General features: G+C 43.3%; 1 protein-coding gene across 2 annotated transcripts in view; it reads left to right on the top strand.

Annotated features, from left to right (window-relative positions):
- The window catches only part of CRMP1 (collapsin response mediator protein 1), a 49,452-nt gene that overhangs the window by 3,547 nt on the left and 24,147 nt on the right, over positions 1 to 21,758 (top strand). For both annotated transcript variants that reach the window (XM_069014473.1, XM_069014474.1), the window contains exons 2-4: positions 13,436 to 13,524; positions 18,547 to 18,731; positions 20,250 to 20,414. In XM_069014473.1, the coding sequence (XP_068870574.1) occupies positions 13,436 to 13,524; positions 18,547 to 18,731; positions 20,250 to 20,414 (439 nt within the window). The remainder of the gene's footprint in view (positions 1 to 13,435; positions 13,525 to 18,546; positions 18,732 to 20,249; positions 20,415 to 21,758) is intronic.

Below are 21,758 nucleotides of genomic sequence, written 5' to 3'. Positions count from 1 at the left end.
GCCCAGCCGGGGCTCAGCGCTGTGTGCTCGCTTCAGGCCGGGGCGGGGAGGGGAGGGAGGGCCGGCGGGGGCTCGTCCCGGCGCTGCCGGGGCCGGGGCTGGGGGTACCGCCCTCCCGAGGAGCCGGGCCCGGGGAGGCTCGGCCGCCGGGCGAGGCAGAACAAAAGAGGGAGGGGACCACCGCAGCACAACGTGCCCCTGCCGCCGCCCCCCGCAGCGGGCTGGGGCAGCGCAGCCCCGGCGGGGCAGGGGCGGTGGGCCCGGGGGAGGCACAGGGTGCGGAGAAACGGGAGGTGGGCGAGCGTGGGCGTGGGGGGAAACGTGGAAAATCAAAGAGCGCCATGATGCCAGCACCAACACCTCTGCGCGCTATTAATACATCAGGCGTGGTGGGGATCAGAAGTCAAAGAGTTAATTATAACCATCCTCTTCCTATCGGTGCCTGTCTCCCGCTAGATGCTTTTGTATCCGAGCAGAGCTACAATAGACTATGCTTTCCAAGCCAGAAAGAAAGGACCTGGGTCTTTGACACAGTATATGTTTTCCCTTAATACACAGGATCTGGGGATACAGGGGCTGGGATAAAGAACAGGCAGAGCTGGCGGGTAGGGGTGTGGTGGGAGAAATCGCACCCGGAGCTTGCTCACACGGCAGAGGTTTTTTCCCAGGACCGGTGCTGGTCTGCAGGTTGCTGCCTGCTTTTCTCTTGGGGGGCTGGATCAGTGGGTGATGGGTCACTGCTCTTGTGGCACCTGGGGCAGAGATGACTGGGGAAGCGGGGTGAGCTCCAAGATTGCTTGGGTTCGTGGAGCTTTCCCTGGAAAGATGGCACAGTGTGTCTCGGGGCAAGTTTCGGTAGCTGATGAATCGGGCTGCCTGGTGGGTGTGGCACCTTCCTGAGCAAACCTGGTGCTTACCGCCGTTAGTGGAGCCGGCGTTACAAAGCTTGTAAGCTCCTCGAGGTTTTCTCCATATTCAAGAAAACACCCTTCAGTCGAAGTATTTGATCAGGAGGGGAACAACCTCCTCCTAAAAGCTGGGGTTTATGATACCAAAGTGCTTCATTTATGCAGGTTTCCACTATCAACAGGCAGCAGTGCCTGGTGGCCAAGGCTGAACCTGCGTGCTGCAGTGGCTTTTTGGGTGATGGCTCCTCTTGCCTTGTTCCTCCATGCGTTGTGTGAGTTGCAGTTACTCAGGGCATATCTGGACTGACAGAGTCCCTGGTTACCCTCTGAGCAAGTGTCAGGTGCTTTGTGCATGGCTCAATCTTCATTTGAAGCTGCAGTGTAACAGGTTCCCACCCATAGCTAGTTCTTTGCTCTTCAGTTTGGAGTAGAATGAGAAACTGGAAGAATTATGAGTCTTTGCCTTAGAATCAACAGTTTCTTTTAATTACATCACTACTCACAAATTTTCTTCTCTGTTCTGGGGAGAGGATTGCTGGGAAAAAGAAAGCCCAAACCTCAGCCTTTTCTCTTTGAAATGGGATGTTCTGAAGCTTCTACAAATGAATATTCATTAACATTACTGTTGAGTTTTGTGACCAAATCAAAGGCATAAATTAACATTAGTGAAGTTGGCAGGGATCAGGGCTGGACTGTTTGTATTTTTTTTAACACTTCTGGCCATTCTTCTCCTCCAGCAAAAGCAAATCAGGCACTTTGTGTAAGACCTTGTATGCACTGCTTGTGCTACAAGAACCCATAGGATCTATCTGTGTGTGGTAAATTAGATGTTTCATCCTGCCACTAAGGCAATACATTGTGGCTTCAAGTCTTCCGGGCTCTAAGGAAATGTGATAGCTCTGTAGAAGTATGCAACAACAGTGATGATGAAATCATATAAAAATGTCATTTGTTATTGTTCTTAACATTTCCCCCCACTCACATGCCCGCTTTTTGGAGCTACACCAGCTCCTGGATTCATTGGAGAAGTGAGAAACTGATTTCTGACAGTGTCCTGGGTGCCGATACTTAGCTGTGGATTTTCCAGTACCAAGCCTGTGTTCCTTGCATGTGGCCAGGAGCTGTCCTGAGCGTACAAAAATAACACCCAGCCACAGCATCCAGCCACAGGTGCTGCCAGCAGTCAGAACCTGGCCAAAACTTTCCTCTGGGATTAGGTCTGCAGCATCAGGAACGGTGAAGGAAGAGGTGGTAGCTAGTTTCTGATCAGTGTGGAAGCAGATACCACTCTTGGGAAGACAACCCTGTGGTATCCTTTCTGGGTTACTGCTCTTGGTGCACATGGGCATAACTTCCACCCTGTGCTTTGTCTGACTGTGCGTGCCCTCCTGACTCCTTCAGACAGCAGGGCCTGACTGATACCCCCTGCACCTCTTTTCCCCGAAGCAGCTTTATTCCTGCTTTCCTTTCTCCCACTGTTTCTGGCAAAGGCACTGTTGCAGACAGCCCCCTTTGGCGCTGAGCATCTCCCTACTCTCATTTACCAACCTGCACATGTTTTTTTTATTTCATCTGCCTTTTTTTTTCTTTCCATTTCAGCTTGTGAAAATTCATGCTTCTTGCATTTTATCTCATTTCTGACTCTCCTGCTGCCCATTATGTATCTCATGCAGCATCCAGGCTTGCTGTTGTTAGTGGAGTACCAGCACTGCACCAGTGTAAGGTGCCATTCATTTGTGAGTCAGATTGGAGAAACTGGTCCCCTTTTGTAACTACTGTGGGAGGGGAAGGACCTCTGTATTTGAAGCACCAGACCAGTCTGGTGGTGTAAAATAGAAATGCATTGAACCAGTAAGTGTAAGCAGTTCAGTCATGTTCTCTGCACTGTGTTGAAGTCCTTGGTGGGTAGTTCTCAAACCACTGGTTCAGGAGTGTTAGCTGGGGATGGAACAGTGTGTACATAATGTAAGGGTGGCCAAGAGAGCAAGAGCACATTTCTCAGCCTGTGTAGTATGGACAGCCACCACATCCATTGCCGAGGTGTTTTTCTGCATGAGGTGGCAATCTTTTGTGCTTCGGTTGTGCAGGATGTTCTCATGCAGACCAGATTTTCCAGGATATACCCCCCAGCCCATTGCTTTTAACATCACTCTTACACTCCTCTTGTGCAGCGTATTATAGGGAATCAGTGGAGAAAGAAACATGTGTTACAAAATTATTTTGGCTTCTGTGTTTTGGTAGTGGTCGGCAGTTTTCAAGCAAGGCCTGAGCTTAGATGAACTCAAAATTGCAGTTTAAAAAAGGCATGTGGCATGTAAAGTGCCTGTGACAGGATGTGTTTGTTCCAGCAGCAACTGCACCCATTAAAACATAATCTGTGTGAGCTCAGTGAAGAGGAGGTGTGAACACAATTCTTCTGAGGAAAAGCAGAATAGCTAGTCACCAAAGCAAATGCAAGAAGGCATTTGGGAGAGGAAAATGGCGCCCGAATTCCCTGGAAAAAAAAGGGAATCATCTTTGTGGGAATGGTCCGAAGGTTGGCGTATGAATGGGGAAAAGGCACTGCTGGTCCTGAGTAGACAGACTGTAAGGCATAGGGAGACAGAGCTCAAAAATATGGTGTTACAGAGGAAGGATCTCACTACTGAGCATAACAAGAAAAGAGAAGATCTGGCACAACATGAGGAAAAAAAGCAGATGCAGAAAAATGGAGAGACTGAAGAAATGCAGAGGAGTGGGCACAGAGAATAATTTTAGTTGTTACCTTTAGAATTAATATGAAGATAGATGAGAAGTATGTAGGCTTCAATTGAAGATAACAGGATACTTTGAGGGAGAAAAAATACATTCATGTGGATCTCCACTGGTGTGACACACTGGTTCAAGATGGAAACTTTCTGTTTGGTCTGAACAAAGTGCTGGCATAATGTGTGGTGTTCTGGTGTGAAAGCTGCCAGCCAATTCATTTGGGCACCAGGGGGGACATGTCCTAAAGGTGCAAGAGATGATGAGTCCCTGGAATGGTGGGCCAAAGTCCTTGTTTAGGTTTGGATCTATCCCATATCTCCCCTGACCATGCTTTTTTACCACCCACCTTTGTTTAACAGTGTGAAGCTACACTTGGATTGCTGTGTCACTTGCCAAAAGTGTTTGAAAAGCCTGCTGGGTGCTAGGCATGGGAACACTGCCTCATGTTATTACTCTGTTCTGGTGCAAGATTTTGGCTGATTTAGACAGCGCTTTTTGTCCTGCTTTAAAACACCAAAGCCTCGGACTTCTGTATGCCTTTGTACTCTTGAACATTTGCTTAAGCCTCAAAATTACATGTTCCCATGTGTGTCTTTTTAACAGACTTGCTCCCTCTCAGTTTACTCATCTGTCAATGAACACATATGTAGTGAATTCACATTGTGTAGTGGACTGGACTTCAGCCTGGCAGCTCTGGAGATGCTTGAGCTGCTTCAGTATAAGTTTTTGGATTTCCAACCACTGTCTCCATGATTCTGTGACACATCTTTTCCTTTCTTTTTTCTATAGGAAAAGAAGTGGCCACAGTGTTCAAGCCAGTTCCATATGGTGACTTAAATTACATTCAGAGTAGGTCCCTCTGGGGACATTTCTATGGAGACTGAAACCTTTGGCAGAGGGACAGAAAGAAGGTTTTGGGGCAGTGATTCCTTTAACTGCCACAGCAAGTTCATCAGTCAGTGCCCACAGCAGGGCATCAGTGTTTTCACCATCGTAGCTGGTGCCACCCCAGGGAACTGAGCTGTGCTTTGCTGGAAGCTGGGCAGGTTTGGAAAGGGGACAGTGGCTGTCTGGAAAGACATCTGGTGCAGTGAGGTGGTTGTCTGAATCTTCCTACAAGTGCTGAGAGCAACCACTGCCAATGAACCACTTTTCTGATGAGAGATCAGGATCTGTTGTCTGCTTCGCTGCCATATCTTTTAGAATCAAGAATTATTTAAGTGGTAAAAGTGTGAAACTTCTATTTTCCTTTGCAGGACCCAGGAGAATCCACTTGCTTGTGAAGCACTTGGGAGGTAGTTCAGATAAACTTGGGTTTTGTACATATGAGAGAGATAAATGCTTTTGTATGTGTGAGAAAGAAGGAATAGAGATGAGCAGCAAAATAATTTGCAGGATTCTAATCTTGCTACATGTAAAAATGACAGCCTTGTCCCCCTGAAGCAGAGATGCTTTGGGATTATGTTTGCTTGTCACAAGACAAAAGTTTTCATCTGTAGTATGTGTCCTAATGAGTCTTAAGGTGTCGGCTATTGTTTATGAATAATTGTCCCTGCTGACTTCAGTGAAGTCTACGCTCAGTGTAAAATCTCCTGTGTGTAATAGTGAGGACCCAAGTAGGTGCAGGTGGCTGGCTAAAGGAGTAGGTAGTGCTCATAGCGAAGAGGCTGTGGAAATGGAGCCACGGCTGATACCATGGGAGGTGAGGCAGCAAGCATCACCACTTGCTCTCACTGGCAGAAAAAAGCAGGTATGTGAGGCAACATGACAGCACAAAGTGTCTGAGTGCAAACAATGTGCATTGTATCCACTGCATTTAGTCAGTCATGAATTATCATTGCTAACATCATATTAAAGGCATTTTCTACTATTCTGTTTCCCTTACATCCACCTCCTCTGTCAGAGAAGGGATTCCATATGGTCTTAGTTGGATTTTGACTGTGATTGGTGCCAAGACAATTATGTCCCAGTAACCTGATGCAGGTTTCTGACTAGAACTTAGATAAAACACATCTTCAGTTCAGCGGCACAGAGAAGCCAGCCGTGCTGTAAATGACTGTTATTTTCTTCCTAAGTTTAAGCTTTCCTGTGAATGGCTTCCTGGGATTTTGAGATCCTCTCTAATTGATGTAACCTGTGTGTAACCTGAGGGATGGGTATAGCAACATACGATGCAATGGTTTCAACCCTCCAGCCCCTACTTAGGTGAAACCCCTGCTGATGTCAATGAATATTGTCATCAATAAGATGTTTGTTGTGCTTCCCTTCTAAAAGCAAAGCAAAGATGACATTTACAGTGAAGAAATCCCCATGGAGTAGGTAGCTCTAGGAGCAGCCCTTTTAGAGTGGGTGATTAAGCAATGGAACTGCCAGCTGAATGGGAAGCCAGGTCTCAAAAGGGGAAACAAAAGAACATCAGATCTTTTAAATGAATAAAGATGAATGAATACATTGGCTATGGACCAAGATACAGCATTACTACAATCAACATAATCCTTCCTAAATTAATTGCCATATACTTGAGTGCATCTGTTAAGACAAGAACCTTAAAAGCCGGATTCTCCATTAGTGGCCATCGGAAATGATGCCTCAAGGATGGAGTATTTTACAAGGAATTCCCAGAGTTGATTCAGGGTTTACCCTAGCTAAAAGCCACTTCCTATGGAGGGTAATCTAGACCTGAAATTCAAAAGGAGGGATACTGCTGATTAAAAGCAGATCTTCTATAAACAGACAGTACTTCATGAAATCCCATTTACAGCTCTTTGATCCTTATGAAAGGATTTTAAGCAAACATTCCTCTTGGGAAGGATATCTTTCTTCTTTTGCCATTAAGTTTAAAATTGTTCCTTATTTGTAAGTACTTTGCTAAAAGCGAGTTAATTTAACTGTGTTGTATCACTGGGTCTGAATCTGACCAGCTCTGACAAAAGACAGCCAAATATATCCACATACACAAAAAAAGTAAATCTCTTGTATATTGTGGGAAATAAGTCTGCAAGAAGGAATTATTGGAAGCACAGAGGAGCTCTGAATGTCTCCTTCCACTGTTTGCCAGTGGGTCTTCAGCCTTTGAGAAACAGCTTCCTTGCAAATAGCCTTCTTTTGGAGATTTAGATAATCAAGGAGAACAGAAATATCAGCCTGTGTTTCTTGTACCTTCCCTCTAAACTGAGTTCTCTGTCTTTTGTGAGTCTCAGTGGACTTTTTAAAGCCTTAGTAATAAAGAATTCTGCCTCTCAAATGCTAAAAATGTAATGTATTGGCTGCAAGTATGATAACATATCTTAATGCCTTTTTATGTGTCTTGCATTTGATCTGATGTCTTTTAAACCATATGCCTCTATAGACAGAGAGCTTAAATGCAGGTGGATTTGGAATGTAAACTGTTTTCAAATGGCTATTTAGCATAAAATCCTTAGTCATCTTCAGGGCTCTCGACTAATCTGGGTTTTAGAGAAAACAGCCATTGTTGCTTTGGAGATGTAAGGACAATGTTATATTCTAGTAAGTCCTTACAATGACACTGAGGGTGAAATCACTGCTGAGTGTTTTCTCATCCTCTAGGCCTGGAAAATCTGGGTTTGAGTGTTGCAAAGACTTTTGGTTGGCAAAAGCTGCAATGCAGCAATTGTAAGGTCCAAACCAAGAATGAAGCAGCACTTACATCTGTATGCTGGGTATGTTATTGGAACTTAATTGTATATAAATTGTAAAGCAAACTTTAAGTAGTTAAAAATATATGGTTTACTTGGTTTAGAGATTAAGATGTAATAGGTAGACATTCCATTTGTGGAAGAAAAGCAAGCATGTAATAGCATATATTGGAATTGCAGTCTTTACAGATGCTGCTACTTGATGAAAACACTACTATTGGAATCTCTTGGAATCTTTTTATATGGCTAGAATACATAATGGAAAATTCTTTTTTTTTTCAACTCCATCTTGTATCACAGAGGTGTGGTTTTCTCTGACAGGTTCCTGCAGGTGCAATGCATAGGTGTTGATACTGTAGAGAAGTGTGTGGTTTGTATAACTTGTGCTGCATTGTATTTTGACATGCTGCACCAATTTGGAGTAATGTTTAGTAAATCTTATGGCAGTTTTATTTTTTCTGTTACTGTGTTTTTTTAGGAGTCCCAAGAAGCAGATTTGAGAACTCCATGTCTAAAAACTATTTGAATTTTGTTGTCTATTTTTAGATACCTCTAGCACTGAGGGGAGTGGGTGAATGGAAAAAGGCTAATTTTAAATTTCTTTGCAACTGTTCCTGCTCTAACATTTGGTTTGTAGTTCTGAATAATCCAGAGCAAAGCGATTTTCCACCCAAGGGAATTTGGTTTCAGTTGCACTTGTGCAGAGCCCGGTGAAGCATTGGGGACCATGGCAGGACTCAGACTCGTGGTCCTGAAGGTTGGTCAGATGCTGCTTCTCTCTGCTGGCCTTTTGCCATTGGTGTGCATGAAAATGTGGACATGCTTCACAAGAGCTGAGCCAAGCTGATTCAAACCCCAGCAAAACAGGCAGTTTGTACAAAGTGTGCCAGTCACCAGCTTACAGATGTTTCGTGTTGCTCTTGCTGTAGTGAAACAATAGTTGTGAGGGAGCGACAGCCACCGCCTCCAGTCTGAGCAGCCAGCCCCTCCTCCTGCAGCAAACGAGCTGAGTTTGTGGCATCTCCTTCTACTGCCGTGAAAATTGCTGTCATGTCACAGACTAAGCTCTGCAGCTTTGCTGCCAGGTTAAGCAGGAGAAGCTAGACTGTGATTAGGAAAAGATCCCCAGGGAAGCAGTGTGCAGGGTTTGAAGGTGAAGGGCTGGGAGCAGTAGGAATGGCTGTATCATACTCAGCAGTAGGCTGAGCCGGGAGGTGCCAGAGTGCCTGTAAAATGGAGCTGCAGGGGAGACAGCAGATATGCATCGTGGCCGTGCCGATGCTGTGTCATGGCCAGGCACAGAACTCAGAGGCAAACAGCATTGCAACAATACAGTTGCATCATTGCAATAGTGATGGGTGGAGAAGAAACACCTTGGCTCCCACACCCTGCACTGACCATGGAGATGGATTTACAGTGTGCTTTCTGCATCTTCCATGTCAATGAGAGCAGGGTTTTTTACCCCTTGCATCTTGGCACCTCATGAACTGTTCAATATAATACTCCCTCTCTGTTTTGCCATGTTCCTGCTGTCTGTCCTTGGCAGCTTGGAGGGAGGAGGGGGTCCCAGCAGCTTCTTTTGGCTTGCACTGGGAAGAGGTGGGCTGGCAGCTTCTTGTGCCAGGCAATGCACTGAAGGCTAGGTATGGAGCCCTTGGAGCTCAGCAGGCAGGGCACCAGTGCCTGAGACACCTGTCAGCTGAATAGGAAAGTGGCAGCCACCCTAGAAAGACTGACAGTATTGTCACCTCCTGAGCTGAGTGATGAGCTCCTTGCTGTTTGCATTGTGAGAGCGCCCGAGGGTCAGTGACTGGGTGAGGGTGCCTCTGGGAGCTGGGCAAAGACAGTGTTCTTCCTAGTGGGGATTACAGCTGGGAAGGAGAAATACAGGCCAGCACTGCCGGGATTAGTTCAGGAGCTTCAGGTCACTCCTCCCCTCCCTCACTGCTTTCCCCAGGGCACTGCAGAGTGCGTCTCTCCTCCAGCCTGGAACAGGGACAAGAGGACTCTGGTCCTGAACCTTTGTCACTTGGTAAGAAAACTGCAAGCAGTCTGCCTGATGTCATGCCCCTGGTGAATAATAAATGTCCCCTGGTCACGCACAGCCTTCTGCATGGCCGAGGAAGCTAACCTACTTCACAGAGCCTGTGTGTGCCCAGATTTCTGTCCAAGATTTCACTGCAGCAAATACCAGTGACCTAAACCAGTGCAGGATCACCCAGGTGCCAGTAGCAGGGTGACAGTGGTGCAGAGTGGCACCATCCCTCTGCCTTCAGACTGGGGCTGTGCCTGTCCCTGAAGCCTGTGCTTAGGCTGTAGCAGGGAATGAATACTCCATGTGGACCAACCATTTGTATGAAAGTTTATTTCATGAAGAATACATCAAATTGCTTGTCAATATTAACCTATGCCTCCTTTCTAGTAATTTATTTTTGTGTAATTTTTCCAGCCTGTTCATGGAAGTGCATCTCTGTGGTCAATGCACACAGGCATTGGGTACTGCTGCTTTGGCTAAGGGCAAGCCAGCCCTGGTCTGGAGCAGAGTGTTTGAGGCAGTGCTGGTTTCCTTGGGCACAGTGTGCTGATGAGGTGTCCACAGGGCACCCAAACCTCACCTGGGCTGCTTGTGCCTGCTGGCACCATCTGTGTCAAGGTGCTCTGCTTTGCAGCAATCTGTAATGTGTCCTACACTTAACAGATCAAGCTGGTTGGGAGATGTTCCAACAAAACTCTTTTCCTTCTGAATTTGCTGATTTGCTGGAATGAAAATGTGTTAGAGATGTTTCCACATCTCTCAGATCCTGATGAAAGCTGGGCAAGGCTCCACAACACTGTCCTCAATGGCTTGGCAGTCTACCTGGGGATGTGTGGTTTTTTGGCAGCCTAATCTTCCATGACTTCCTACATTCAGCAGGGGGAACCTTAGCCTCAGGTGCAGAACTGCTCTTGCAACAATTCTGAATTGTTTTTATTTTCTTCTGAGGTGTAAAGAATTAAAATTTTGAAAGTCTCCATGAAGTGCAGGTTTTATTCACCACCAGAATTTCTTATACTTTCCAAAATTCTGAACAAGGCGAGACTTTGTAACTAAATGTTCAGTAAGCCTTTACAGACTGAGGCTTAATTTAATGGCTGACTCCATATTGAGTGTTTTCTTAAGACTGCATTTGTATCTTTTTTAGATTAGCTTATTCTAATACCTAATTTTTTTACTTACATGTGTATATCTATATGTAAAAACATAAAATCCTTATGTCTACAGTTATTTTTCTGGACCTGTGCTTCAGCTTTATTTTAGTCTGTCTTATTTTCCTTGCCTGTTACATTTGTTTCTACTTATTATGCATCTTCTCCTGTTTTAAAAGAAGAAATAGTAGAACTTCTTGATGAGGGTGCAGATTTTTTGATGCGTTTGCAGTGACAGATGCAGTGCTCTGGGAACACTGCCTGCCTGTATCAGTAAGCTCATGCCTCTTGTAATTGGACAGTATTAATGTTTAGGAAAGCAATTGAATGAGCTTAAAAAGAGCTCACAAGATGGTAGTCCCTGCAGGTCAGCAGGCAGCTTAGTAAATCATCATAGTGAGGAGGTGCAACTGCCAGCACATGGCAAAATAGCTTATTACTATTCTGGCTGCTGATTCACAAGTCCTGCTGCTGTTACAAGTGACAGTAGAGAGGCTGGGAAGAAAAGAGGGAGCCTGCTCTGGCAAATTCCAGATGGAGGACTTGCATTGATCTCCGTTCTCTAATGAGAGGGTAACAATGTCTGAGGCAGGTCCTGGGAACATATGTTGTCATAGTTCTGTGCCTTGGTTTCCCCCCCAGGTCATGTTGTTGCTGTAGCACATGGAGAAAGGCCTCAGACCTGCTGTGGGCATACTCTTTTGTTGTGCACTGTTTTTAAAATGTGTTTTTCCCCTCTCTTTCTCCCTTAAAAATGTCTGTTTCTCCCTTTTTCCTTTTTCTAGAGTGATACAAAAAGCTATAAAGGCTTTGAACCTGCAAAATTGTTCAAGTACAAGCTAAAAAGTAAATATGCAGTGTATAACAGAGGTTACATTGTAACAATCCTATCTCTGCCTTAGCGCTTTTTAATGAATACCTTTTTAAACTTTATTGTTTTTGTTGTCCTGGGTTTATAGATTAAGAAATGTATCAACTTGTTTGTTTTCTAAACTGGGAACTCGGGACATTCATAGTTTATATGCCTGAGTCATCCTGTAATTAAACCAGGAACTGAATCTGGACTGAGGAGTATAAAACATGGACAAACTGGAGATTCTAAGTTATTGTCTGGTGAGCCAAGGAAATAATTTATAATAAATGGCTTTTTTAATGTACAAATGGGAAAAAATGGTTTTGACTGCTTTAAGAGTTTTCCAGCACTCACAGTCACTTGGAAAAATTCTTTCCCAAAGTGTTATGTACTTGTCATGGTTTAACCCAGCTGGCAACTCAGCCTCACACAACCGCTTGCTCAATCCTCCCCCACCCCACCCCACTGTGGGATGGGGGAGAGAATTGGAAGGGTGAAAGTGGAAAACCTTGTGGGTTGAGATGAAAACAATTTGGTAATGGAAATAGAGTAATCATAATAATAGTAATGATAATAATGCAATTATTGTTATTAAGGAAAATTATTAAGGAAAATTAAAAAGAGAGATTTATAAAATCCGAGAAGGACCAGTGATGCACAATACAGTTGCTCACCACCAATCTATTGATGCCCAGCCAGTCCCCAGGCAGTGCTGCCCCCATCAACCTCCCCTTGAGTTTTATTGCTGAGCATGATGCCATATGGTGTGGAATATCCCTTGGGTCAGTTGGGGTCAGCTGTCCCAGCTACCCCCCTCCCAATTCCTTGTGCTCACCCAGCCTCTTTACTAGTGGTGAGCAGAAAAGACATTCACTCTCTAAGCCCTGCTCAGCAATAGCTAAAACATCCTTATGTTATCAGCACTGTTTCCAGCACAAATCCAAAACAGCCCCATACAAGTTGCTGTGAGGAAGGTTAACTACCCCAGCTAAATCCAGAAGAGCACTGAAGTTATAAACTTGCCCTGTCTTTGGTAGGTGATAGAGTGCTTGTATTTCCAGTATGACTTCTTTAATGAGAGAGTTTAAATACTGGTTCTCAGGAATATGCCCTGGTAAAATTTGCTTTCTATAAAATTCAGTTTTTGAGAAAAGAATGTAACCACTTGAATAGAGAAAAATATAAACCGACGATTGTTGTGAACAGTTGCAGACTTGGTATTTTGAACAGTCCTTGGGAAAAAAAAAAAAAAAGTTTGCTTCCTGGCACTTTGGGAAATACAAGGAGGCGGTGGCTCTCTGTGCTGTTTGTGTGGTATTTCAGGTGAACCAAACTTTGGAGGCTGCCTGCTGTTCTCATTCATGGAGTGACTGAGATATGGCACAGGGTGTCTCAGCACAGAGTGCCCCAAATTCATGAACAGCCTTTGACCTGCAGAAATCACAAATTGATTACAATTAATTCTTCATGCCCACTAGAAACTCCACGTTCAGCTGTAGGTCTGTAACGCGGCACAGCAGACACAAGCTGTGGGCCACGTCCCTTGGCTGCTGCGTGGGAGCAGCCTAGTTTTCCCTGCCGAGCCAATGTTTTTAAAGGAGCTTCCCTGGTCAGGAATTTCTGCATGGCAGGGCTAAGCAGCCTCTTACAACCTTGTCTCTTGTAATTCCAAGCTTTGTTACTTTTGCAGAGGTGCCAGGAGTGCCAGTTGAGCTCAGCTTGGCCATTGCAGTGTTGGACAATTTCTTCTGGGGGTTCTTTTTTCCTTTTGGCCTTTGTGCAATGAGGTGGTAAAAGGGGGATGTATTGACATTTTAAGTGCTTCTATGTGCAGTGACTTCTGCTTTGAGCAAAACGAACTGTGATGACCATGAGGTCTCATGTTCCAAAAGTAAGAAATAAAGTCAGTGAAACTATGGTTTTCCTCTCCACTGTCCGTGTACCCACATGAACCCATCTTTATATAGGGTAGAGTTTGATATTAATGGCTTTCTTTATAATATGAGCATATTTAGTATCAGAAATACATTATGATGTTTATTTATTTCAACAAACCCACATTTGTTCCCTTTTTTTCCCTCCAGAGTGACCGTCTGCTCATTAAAGGTGGAAGAATTATCAATGATGACCACTCCTTCTATGCAGACCTATACCTTGAAGATGGACTTATAAAGTTGGTTTTATAAAATACTGCTTTTTTTGCATGCCTGTTAACTTAGACTACTGTGATTTCTTGATAGTGCTGACCTGAAATCTTTTGTGAACAGAATCTGTTACCTCTAAATGTCAGGCTGTAGTAGAGGAGTGTTTAATTATTAAATTCTGCCATTTTATCTTCACTAAGATTAGATAAGTAGAAAATTTATTTGCTCTGAATTGAAGATATTTGCTTTTCAAACAGTTCAATCATAGTTTCTTCTGAAATATTTAAGGTAAGTAGGGTCTCTCAAGAAAAGAAGTAATGATAAGGACAGTGGAAATCTTTTGAGACCATGAATGGTAGAAGGTTCTCTACACCTTTTTTCCCCATACCTAGTCAGTGCAATGACAGCCATGCTTTTAAGGATTGCAGGGCACAGAAACCTGGAATATGCCCCATGTTGCATGGTGCAAATGAGGACCTGCTGCTTCTCAGTTGCCTGTTGGTTAATGCTGAAGCACAGCACGTTCTGTTCCTGTGATGTTGTTACACGTTGTTCATGTGTCCCTTTTCTCTATTACAAAAGGTAAATGATCTTAAATTGTCGCATAATTAGAAAGTCCTGATTTACCAGGCTATAAAATGCAGGAACTGAGAGAGTATTTGTTAGGTGAAGAACTTGAAATATGTGTTACTGATGGCCTGGGAAACTGTAACAGAGATGTCCATGTGCTCTGCTGGTCCTACCTTGGCTTAGTGGAGATGAGGGTCTCTAAGGTTTGCAAAGTTGCATAGTGTGCATGAGCACTCTGATGTACACAAGGATCAAAGCCTTTTTCATGATTACTAAACATTTTCACTAGTGACCTAAGAAGCTTGGTCTTCAGAGGCTACAATTTGATGCACAGAAATATAATTATGGTTATCTGGTAAATAATTAATTGCCTACTTGTTTTCAGAGCTCCTTAAGAATATACCATCAGATTAAAAGTCTAATTCTTTATATATCTGTGACTACTTATGTTATTATGATTCAGGTTATTATAACAGAAACAATTATGAACACTTTCATCCATGGACTATGCAGTTTTCTTTTTAATCCTTCACTCTGCCTTTCCATTTGTAGTGTCACTTGCATTGCAGAAGTGGCAAAAGTGGAGAGGACACAAAATTTTGAATGTGTACCTATTTTTAAAGCAACAGTTAACCAAGTTGTGATCTCTTTGGTGGATATTTTTTGAGTTTTTCTGTGTTTTTGTTAGTTCAGATGCAAATCTCCTTGTAACACTTGTAAGCATCAAAACTATTTAAACAACTAAATGCATGAGAGGATGAGAACCTGAAACTGCTGTGAATTTTTGGCTTCTATTCCAGAAATGCAATGGTAGTTACTACGCAGGTTAGCAATGCCAAGCTTTCACCTGCCCTTGTTAAGTACATAGAGTCTCTCTGAAATCCATGTGTGGATCCATCCCTCCAGGAAGTATCTCAGCTGCCCAGTAATTTGTGAGGGCAGCCGCAGCCTGCTGTGAGATGGGGTTGGGTCCTCACTGTGTTCAGTTGATAAATTTTGCAACCTAAGTAAGCTCTGGGTTTGTTTGGTCTCTCTTAGTTTCTTCAGCTGGAGCTGCCCATTGTGTCTGAATATTTAACATAATTGTTAAATGTGGCTCAAGATTCTTTGGAGTTGGACCTTGAAACTCAGTCAGCCACATTTCAGTTGATGATCTAACTTTCCAGCTGCAGATACGGCTGATAATACAGAATTCTTGCCATGGAATGGAGCAGACACCAAACCACTCAGCCCAGAATAGGCAATGGTGTCCTGGTTTTGCTGGGATATAAAAGATCTGGATTATTTTTCTCACTCTGAAATGAAAACTGATTGGAAAAGAGAGGGTTGGGTTTCTCTTTCAGCCTAATGAAATTATTTGGGTCTTTTAATGCTTTTAACGGAGATCATTCTGCAGAGAGGAATGCAGATGTAACCTTGAGTGTGTTTGAAGATCAGCTGTAGTTTGGAGGATAGTAGATGCTTCTTCCTGCCAATCAATGCTCAAACTGGCTCCCTAGGTACAAGGAGCAGCATTGCATGTGGATTTTTCCTACCTGAAACTTAAGCCCTGCACACTCAGATTGCAGCTGAGAGGCAGTTCTCCAGCATCTAAGTGGTATTTTAAATATCTGGTAATTTAAATGGCCATTGGTATATAAATAATATATTTTGCCTACATCTCTCCTGCCTCTGTTATTGCATGAGGAAGTGAGCCCTGTGCCAAGTGACAGGTCATGGCCTGGTGCTTACTGTACTCTGCTCCATCCCTGCCAAGGGGAAGGGTTGGGTTCCTCCAGGCTGGAGGAACGAACAAGTGACAGGGTGAAGGACTGGGGACATGGTCTCTAGGGTGGAGAAGCGGTGACTCAAATTAGGGGGAGCCTCAGATGCCTGAAAGAGGTCTGGGCTTGATAACCACAGAAGCACCACCATGGAGTTCTGGGAGAGGTTTTCAGCTTCCTTGGATGAAGCTTAGGAAGAGCTGAAGCCTGCTGTTTCCATTGTGCTTTAATCAGCTCACGTACAACAGAATTTGCTAAATTGTTCAACTGAAAATGGTAGGCAGCATCAGCTTTCTGGGGGTCTGAGTTTTCTGGTTGCTGACGTATGAGGAAACCAGCTCAGTCATTTGCACAGTATCTAGAATGCACTTATCTGCACTGTTGTATTTTTTTCACCTACAAGTAACTGAACCCCATTCTTACTCACATACACTCTGCATTAATGAGTGAGCAATTCAGGAATCCTGTCACATTATCTCCTACTCTCTGTTCTACTCAGTCAGAATAAAAATAACCTTGAGCACCAGTGAAGATCAGACTTCTCCCAGGCTTAATCTTGATGCCAGGGCAAGAGATGAGACAGATTTCTGACAAGTAGTAGTGCAGCATCATCCACAAAGGCTGTTTGGTCCCGTGTCACTTCAACATGGATTATTTCAGCTGAATAAGATGTTACTCAACCATACACTGAAAATAATGAGCATTGAGTCATCAAAAAACTTCAGTATGTAGTTAGTGAACTTTCAGTTCGTTAGGACATGTCTTCTTGAAGAGGAAACTGGTAGATACTGATTGTGGGAGAAAATAAAAAATTAATTGCTTTCATATTTTTGTGTAGGTTTTCATTAAAGCTATTCTCAGAAGGCATGTTAGTCCTTGGAGTGCAGTTACTCCTTGGACATACTCAAAGGAGATGAGTCATAGTGAACTTTTTTCCCAATTGAATTTCTTAGCCACATAAATGCTCTACAAAGGTGGAGGGTTGTTCTGATTAAAATCTTGGGAGTGGATTTGACTAATGAAGATTAGTGCAACACCATTACTATACATGGGGCTACCTAACTGTATGCACTCATTGAATCTGCTCATGGGTGCAATGCCTTATGATATGCCTTTGTGAGGCACATTTTACACAGAGGAGCTGCTTGCAACTTTTGTTTGTGCAGTTGGATGTACTGGGCAGCTGCCAGCTTTTGCATCCAGGTCGGTTCCCTGTTTGTCAGGGTGGTGTTAACACTGCGCAGCTGCACACAGGTTGTGACAGGCTGCCAGTGCTGCACATGTTGATGACTGTTAGGTGCCAGACATGGAGGTGCCAGCTGTCATGGGTAAGCCCTCCTGGATTTGGTCAGTGCTGGGCAGCTGTGACCCCATCCCAGGATGCTGGTGGGGAGTTTGCTGATGGAATGGCTGTGCTTCCCTCCAGCCAGAGCCCAGAGCACTGGGGGAGACAAGCTGTTGGAGGTGACATTTTTGCATAGCATATGAAACAAATTCTTGACCTCTTGGGGCTATTTATTAACCCTGTCAGTTTGGCCAAATTCCAGTGTGAATAATTATCCCTGTTTTTCTTATTTTTCCCACTGGTTTTAATGAACAGTTAATACTCACTTCTGGTTCTGTGTTATCGCAGTTGGCTGTTAATCAGTTGCTGTTTTGAACTGTAGGTGGAAGTTACATTTTAATATGGGGAAACAGATTCAGCAGCTCAGATGTCTGAGGTATTTACTTAGCTGTGGAAAAATGTTATTTTATCCAGACAAAAAAAAAATTAAGACAAGGACTCAGTGTCCGTAATATGAGATAAACTAAGGGAACTTTAATTACCTTACAGTTACGTCTAAGCCCAAATATATTGTGGTGTGACTGTGCGGAGACACAGCTTCCACGCAGATCCATACCTCTCCCTGTTTGGCACCATGCAAAGTAGGCATTAAAAATGTAGTGTGGCTTTAAAAGTTAAAAGTTAATTTATTTGTAGATGAGTCCATGAATAATAGAAGTATTTTGATCATAAGTATCTGGAGTTTGATATTGGCATGGGGGACAGATTAATATTTTTAATAGTGAAAAAAAAAAATCCTGCTTTGAAGACCTGAAGGGAGAAAGACGGCAACAGCTAATTGTAATTTTTCCACAGAATGTTTCACTAACTTTTAACTTCAAGAGGAGGATGAAGAATATGAGACATGGTAGATTAAACATGTTTAGGTCTCTTAGATATGTATTTCTGTATCTTAGGTTATTTAGATTTCTTTTTAAGGATAAATTTGCATTGCTTGATGCCTTTTGCTTCTGCCATATATTTACAATTCCAGCTTGCTCCCGTATTTGATCTATGTTTTCCTATTTTCATTTAAGAACTTAATATACAAAACTGGAGCCCCCAAGAGAGCATTAAGTGTACACAATTTAAATTGTTTAAAGATAGGAGTCATAGAAAAAGATAATCAATTTTTAATACTGGTGCATTACAGCTCCCTTATTGGCCACTAGAGCCATGCAAAGCAAGTGGAGCTCACAGCTCAGTGAGGCAGCTCTCCTCTGCTTTGTTCTGCTGTGCTGGGCAGGACAGAGGGAGCGGGTGCTTGAGCTTCACCTTTCCTTTGGGGACCCACCTCCTTCTGTATGGCCCCTGGATCCCTCTTCCCTACATGCCTCAAATAGCTTTGTCCTCTGTGCTTAAATAAAGTAACACTGGCTTTCCTTGCTGTCCAGGCAAATAGGAGAGAATCTGATTGTCCCTGGAGGAGTCAAAACCATAGAGGCTAATGGGCGCATGGTTATTCCTGGGGGAATAGACGTCAACACTTATCTACAGAAGCCCTACCAAGGGATGACTGCTGTTGATGACTTCTATCAAGGCACAAAAGCAGCGCTAGCAGGGGGCACCACCATGATCAGTGAGTACTAGCAGTGCTATCTCTTCCCATGCCAGGCTGAAGCCTGTGTAGCATGTGTGGGGAGAGCTACCAGAGGCTTCATCCTGATTTTCTGAGATCTGCTGCAGTGAATCTTCAAATTTCTGGGCACTGTGTTTGAGATCCCTTCATCGTTGTTACCCAGAGTTGGCTTGAAAATGAACCTACCCTCAGAAAGAAATACTAGCCTGGGGAATTGTCTCTTGGATTTTCCTCTGAAATACAGACGAATCACTGAGGGATAATGTATATACTCTTGGGATTTTTGGAAAACAATGTAGGTCGCACTGTAAGTGTATGGCACAGAAAATCTGACTAAGATCTGCTGCTCCCACCTAGTGCTGTTTCAAGGGCTTTGGTAATAACAAGATGCTTATTTATAAACTTAGGTTTGGCAGCAGGAACTGAGGAATTCCTTACCAGAGATGTCCTTGAGGAACATCTTGGTGAAAGGAAGAAGTGCTTCTACTTGTTAAAAACCCTTCTTCTGTCTGCAGATGGTGGGACAAGATTTATCTCTTTCCTTCTGGCTGTGACTTGACTTTGGTTAGATGTTTTGAGGCAGTTGTTCAGGTGCCATAAGTTGTCATGGCTTCCTTGTGAAGAGAAGCTTCCCAGTGGAGTTTTACCCCCACTGAATTGGGATGTGGCTTTTTTTTTTGGTGTTATCTGTTACCCATGTTTAGCAGCAGGTATCAGCTGAAAGACTCTCTGGCCATAGGCACAAAATTCACTGCTGTTCATTCCTTTTGTTAATAGCTTTTTTCAGTCTGTGTTCTTCAGCTGGGTATTCCTGTGCAGAGTTAGGCTTGCAAATGCCACTTGTAAGCCGGTCTTGCTTTGTTTCCATACAAACTTTTGACCTAGCCCTGCAGAGTGAGGTACAAATGCATGAGTAGTCATGTCTTTATGTCAGTTGATGGTGTGGCATCATTAGAGGCAGATCTTGAGACAGGGGAGAGGCAGGACATTTAATGTACTGTAGAGTGTGACTGAGTGTTTGTGCTCAGCGTCAGCCCCATTCAAACCTTTGTCTGTATTCCCAATTTTGGCTGCTGAGAAAACATTGAACATCTGCACTGATGTATTGGTAGGGCAGAGTGGGCCAGTTCAGTGACTATAAGGCACTGGTTAATTGTTGTTCTTACTGTGAAATACATAGAGATGGACACATCAGACAAGAAATACAGCTAAGTCCAGAACCTGTGGTCTCTTAAAATAGAGGAAGGGGAAAGACAGATATTTCCTAAACTGTGAGGTGTTTGGCTCCCCTTGTGTGTCTATTGATGCTGCACCAAGCAGGTTACCAGACTCATCTTTTGTATAGACTGTTCACAAAGTCTGCTGCACCTGAGGCAGCAAGACCTGGCTGACACCCCACAGGTACAGTCAGCACACAGACTGCCTCCAGGGCTGCTGTTTTGGCTGAGGTGCTGGAAAAGTGCTCGCTTTGGGGAAGTCTGAACTGTCCAGCTAACAGACACCCAATCTTTTTTTCAGTTGACCATGTGCTTCCAGAACCTGGATCAAGTTTACTGACCTCCTTTGAGAAGTGGCATGAGGCAGCTGATACCAAATCCTGTTGTGATTACTCTCTCCATGTGGACATCACCAGCTGGTATGATGGCATTCGAGAAGAGCTGGAAGTACTGGTGCAAGACAAAGGTTAGTGAGTGAAATGTTAACAGTGTTTTTTGGTTTTATTGAAATATCATATGGAGGTGAAATTTTGAAGTATTTTAATGAATGCATAGGCACTGGCTATGCTGGCCAACGTTCTTCACTATCTTGAACTTGTATTTTCACTTGCTGCTGTGTAAAATGGACCTGAAACTTTGTGCATATGTATGACTTTGTCCAGTATAGGCATGGAAGATTAAGATGTGTATGTTGTCATATACAAATGTATCACTTTATCCTTGTTTGTATATGTGGAAATAGGCTCAGACATTGCATAGGTAGGTTTTTTCTGAAGGTTAAACTCAGAGATCAGCATTTAGGATAATCAGCCCAGTCACCTTAGATCCTCTGTTTAATGAATGAAGAAAATGAAACATTTCAAGGTAGAGTTCAGGTTTTAAGTAGACTGGAGTGTTTGATTCAGATGCCTCGAATTAAATCCAAATATGAAGAGCACATGGGTCTGTGAAAATGTCACTACAGGCTAGATCTCGTTTCTCAGCAATGACTTGGGATAATTTATTTGCTGGGACTCGATTTTTTAAATAAAATATTTTTAAAACAGATTCTAGTTATTAGAAAAAAGAGATGCTAAAGTTAGGTACCTAATATTGAAAAAATGCCCTGATTTTCTCAAGTGCTTCTCTCCAGTGGCTTTCCCTGAAGTTACTAGAAGATGCTTTGTTTCAACACTTGCAAAAAAAAGGTCACTTATTTAGGAATCTAAGACACTTTTATGGGTTTGACTGTGTTCAATTAACAGGCCTATTTTCACAAGAGATGCTGTAGGTTACCCTACCTGGACTCCAGCTACCACTTCAGAATAGCACAGATGAAACCTCTCCTAAATGCATTTCCACACATGCAGGCTCAACATGGCAGTCTCATATATGGAGGGCACCAGATATCTCTGTGTGGGCAATGGGATCTAGCCTTCAGAATGTCCTAGCTTAGATCTTGTTCCTTAAAATTGTGCCTAACAGCTTGTATTTTCTTTCCAGAATCATATATTTTCACATATTTTTAACTTTATACTTGCCTTGAAAATATATGGATATTAATTAGGGAATATTTTATGAAATGATATGCAGTTTCCATGGGCAAATCAGAATGACTCTTCTGTTGGGAAACATAAATGATACGTATATGCAGCATCCTTTGTAATGTGCAGTGCTAGTGATAACTTAGATGTGAAAGGTCCCCTTTATGGAAAAAGGTACTCTCAAAGTTGAAAAAAAAAGCAAAATGCTATTTTTGAATGAACAGTTGTTTGCTGAGATGCCATGGAGGTGCAGTCACCTGGGGGAGTTTATTCCATGTCACAGGATG

The sequence above is a fragment of the Aphelocoma coerulescens genome, chromosome 4 (assembly GCF_041296385.1).
Source record: "Aphelocoma coerulescens isolate FSJ_1873_10779 chromosome 4, UR_Acoe_1.0, whole genome shotgun sequence".
Lineage (NCBI taxonomy): Eukaryota > Metazoa > Chordata > Aves > Passeriformes > Corvidae > Aphelocoma > Aphelocoma coerulescens.
The sequence above is the reverse complement of the archived record's forward strand: the minus strand, read 5'-3'. Positions and strand labels throughout refer to the sequence as shown.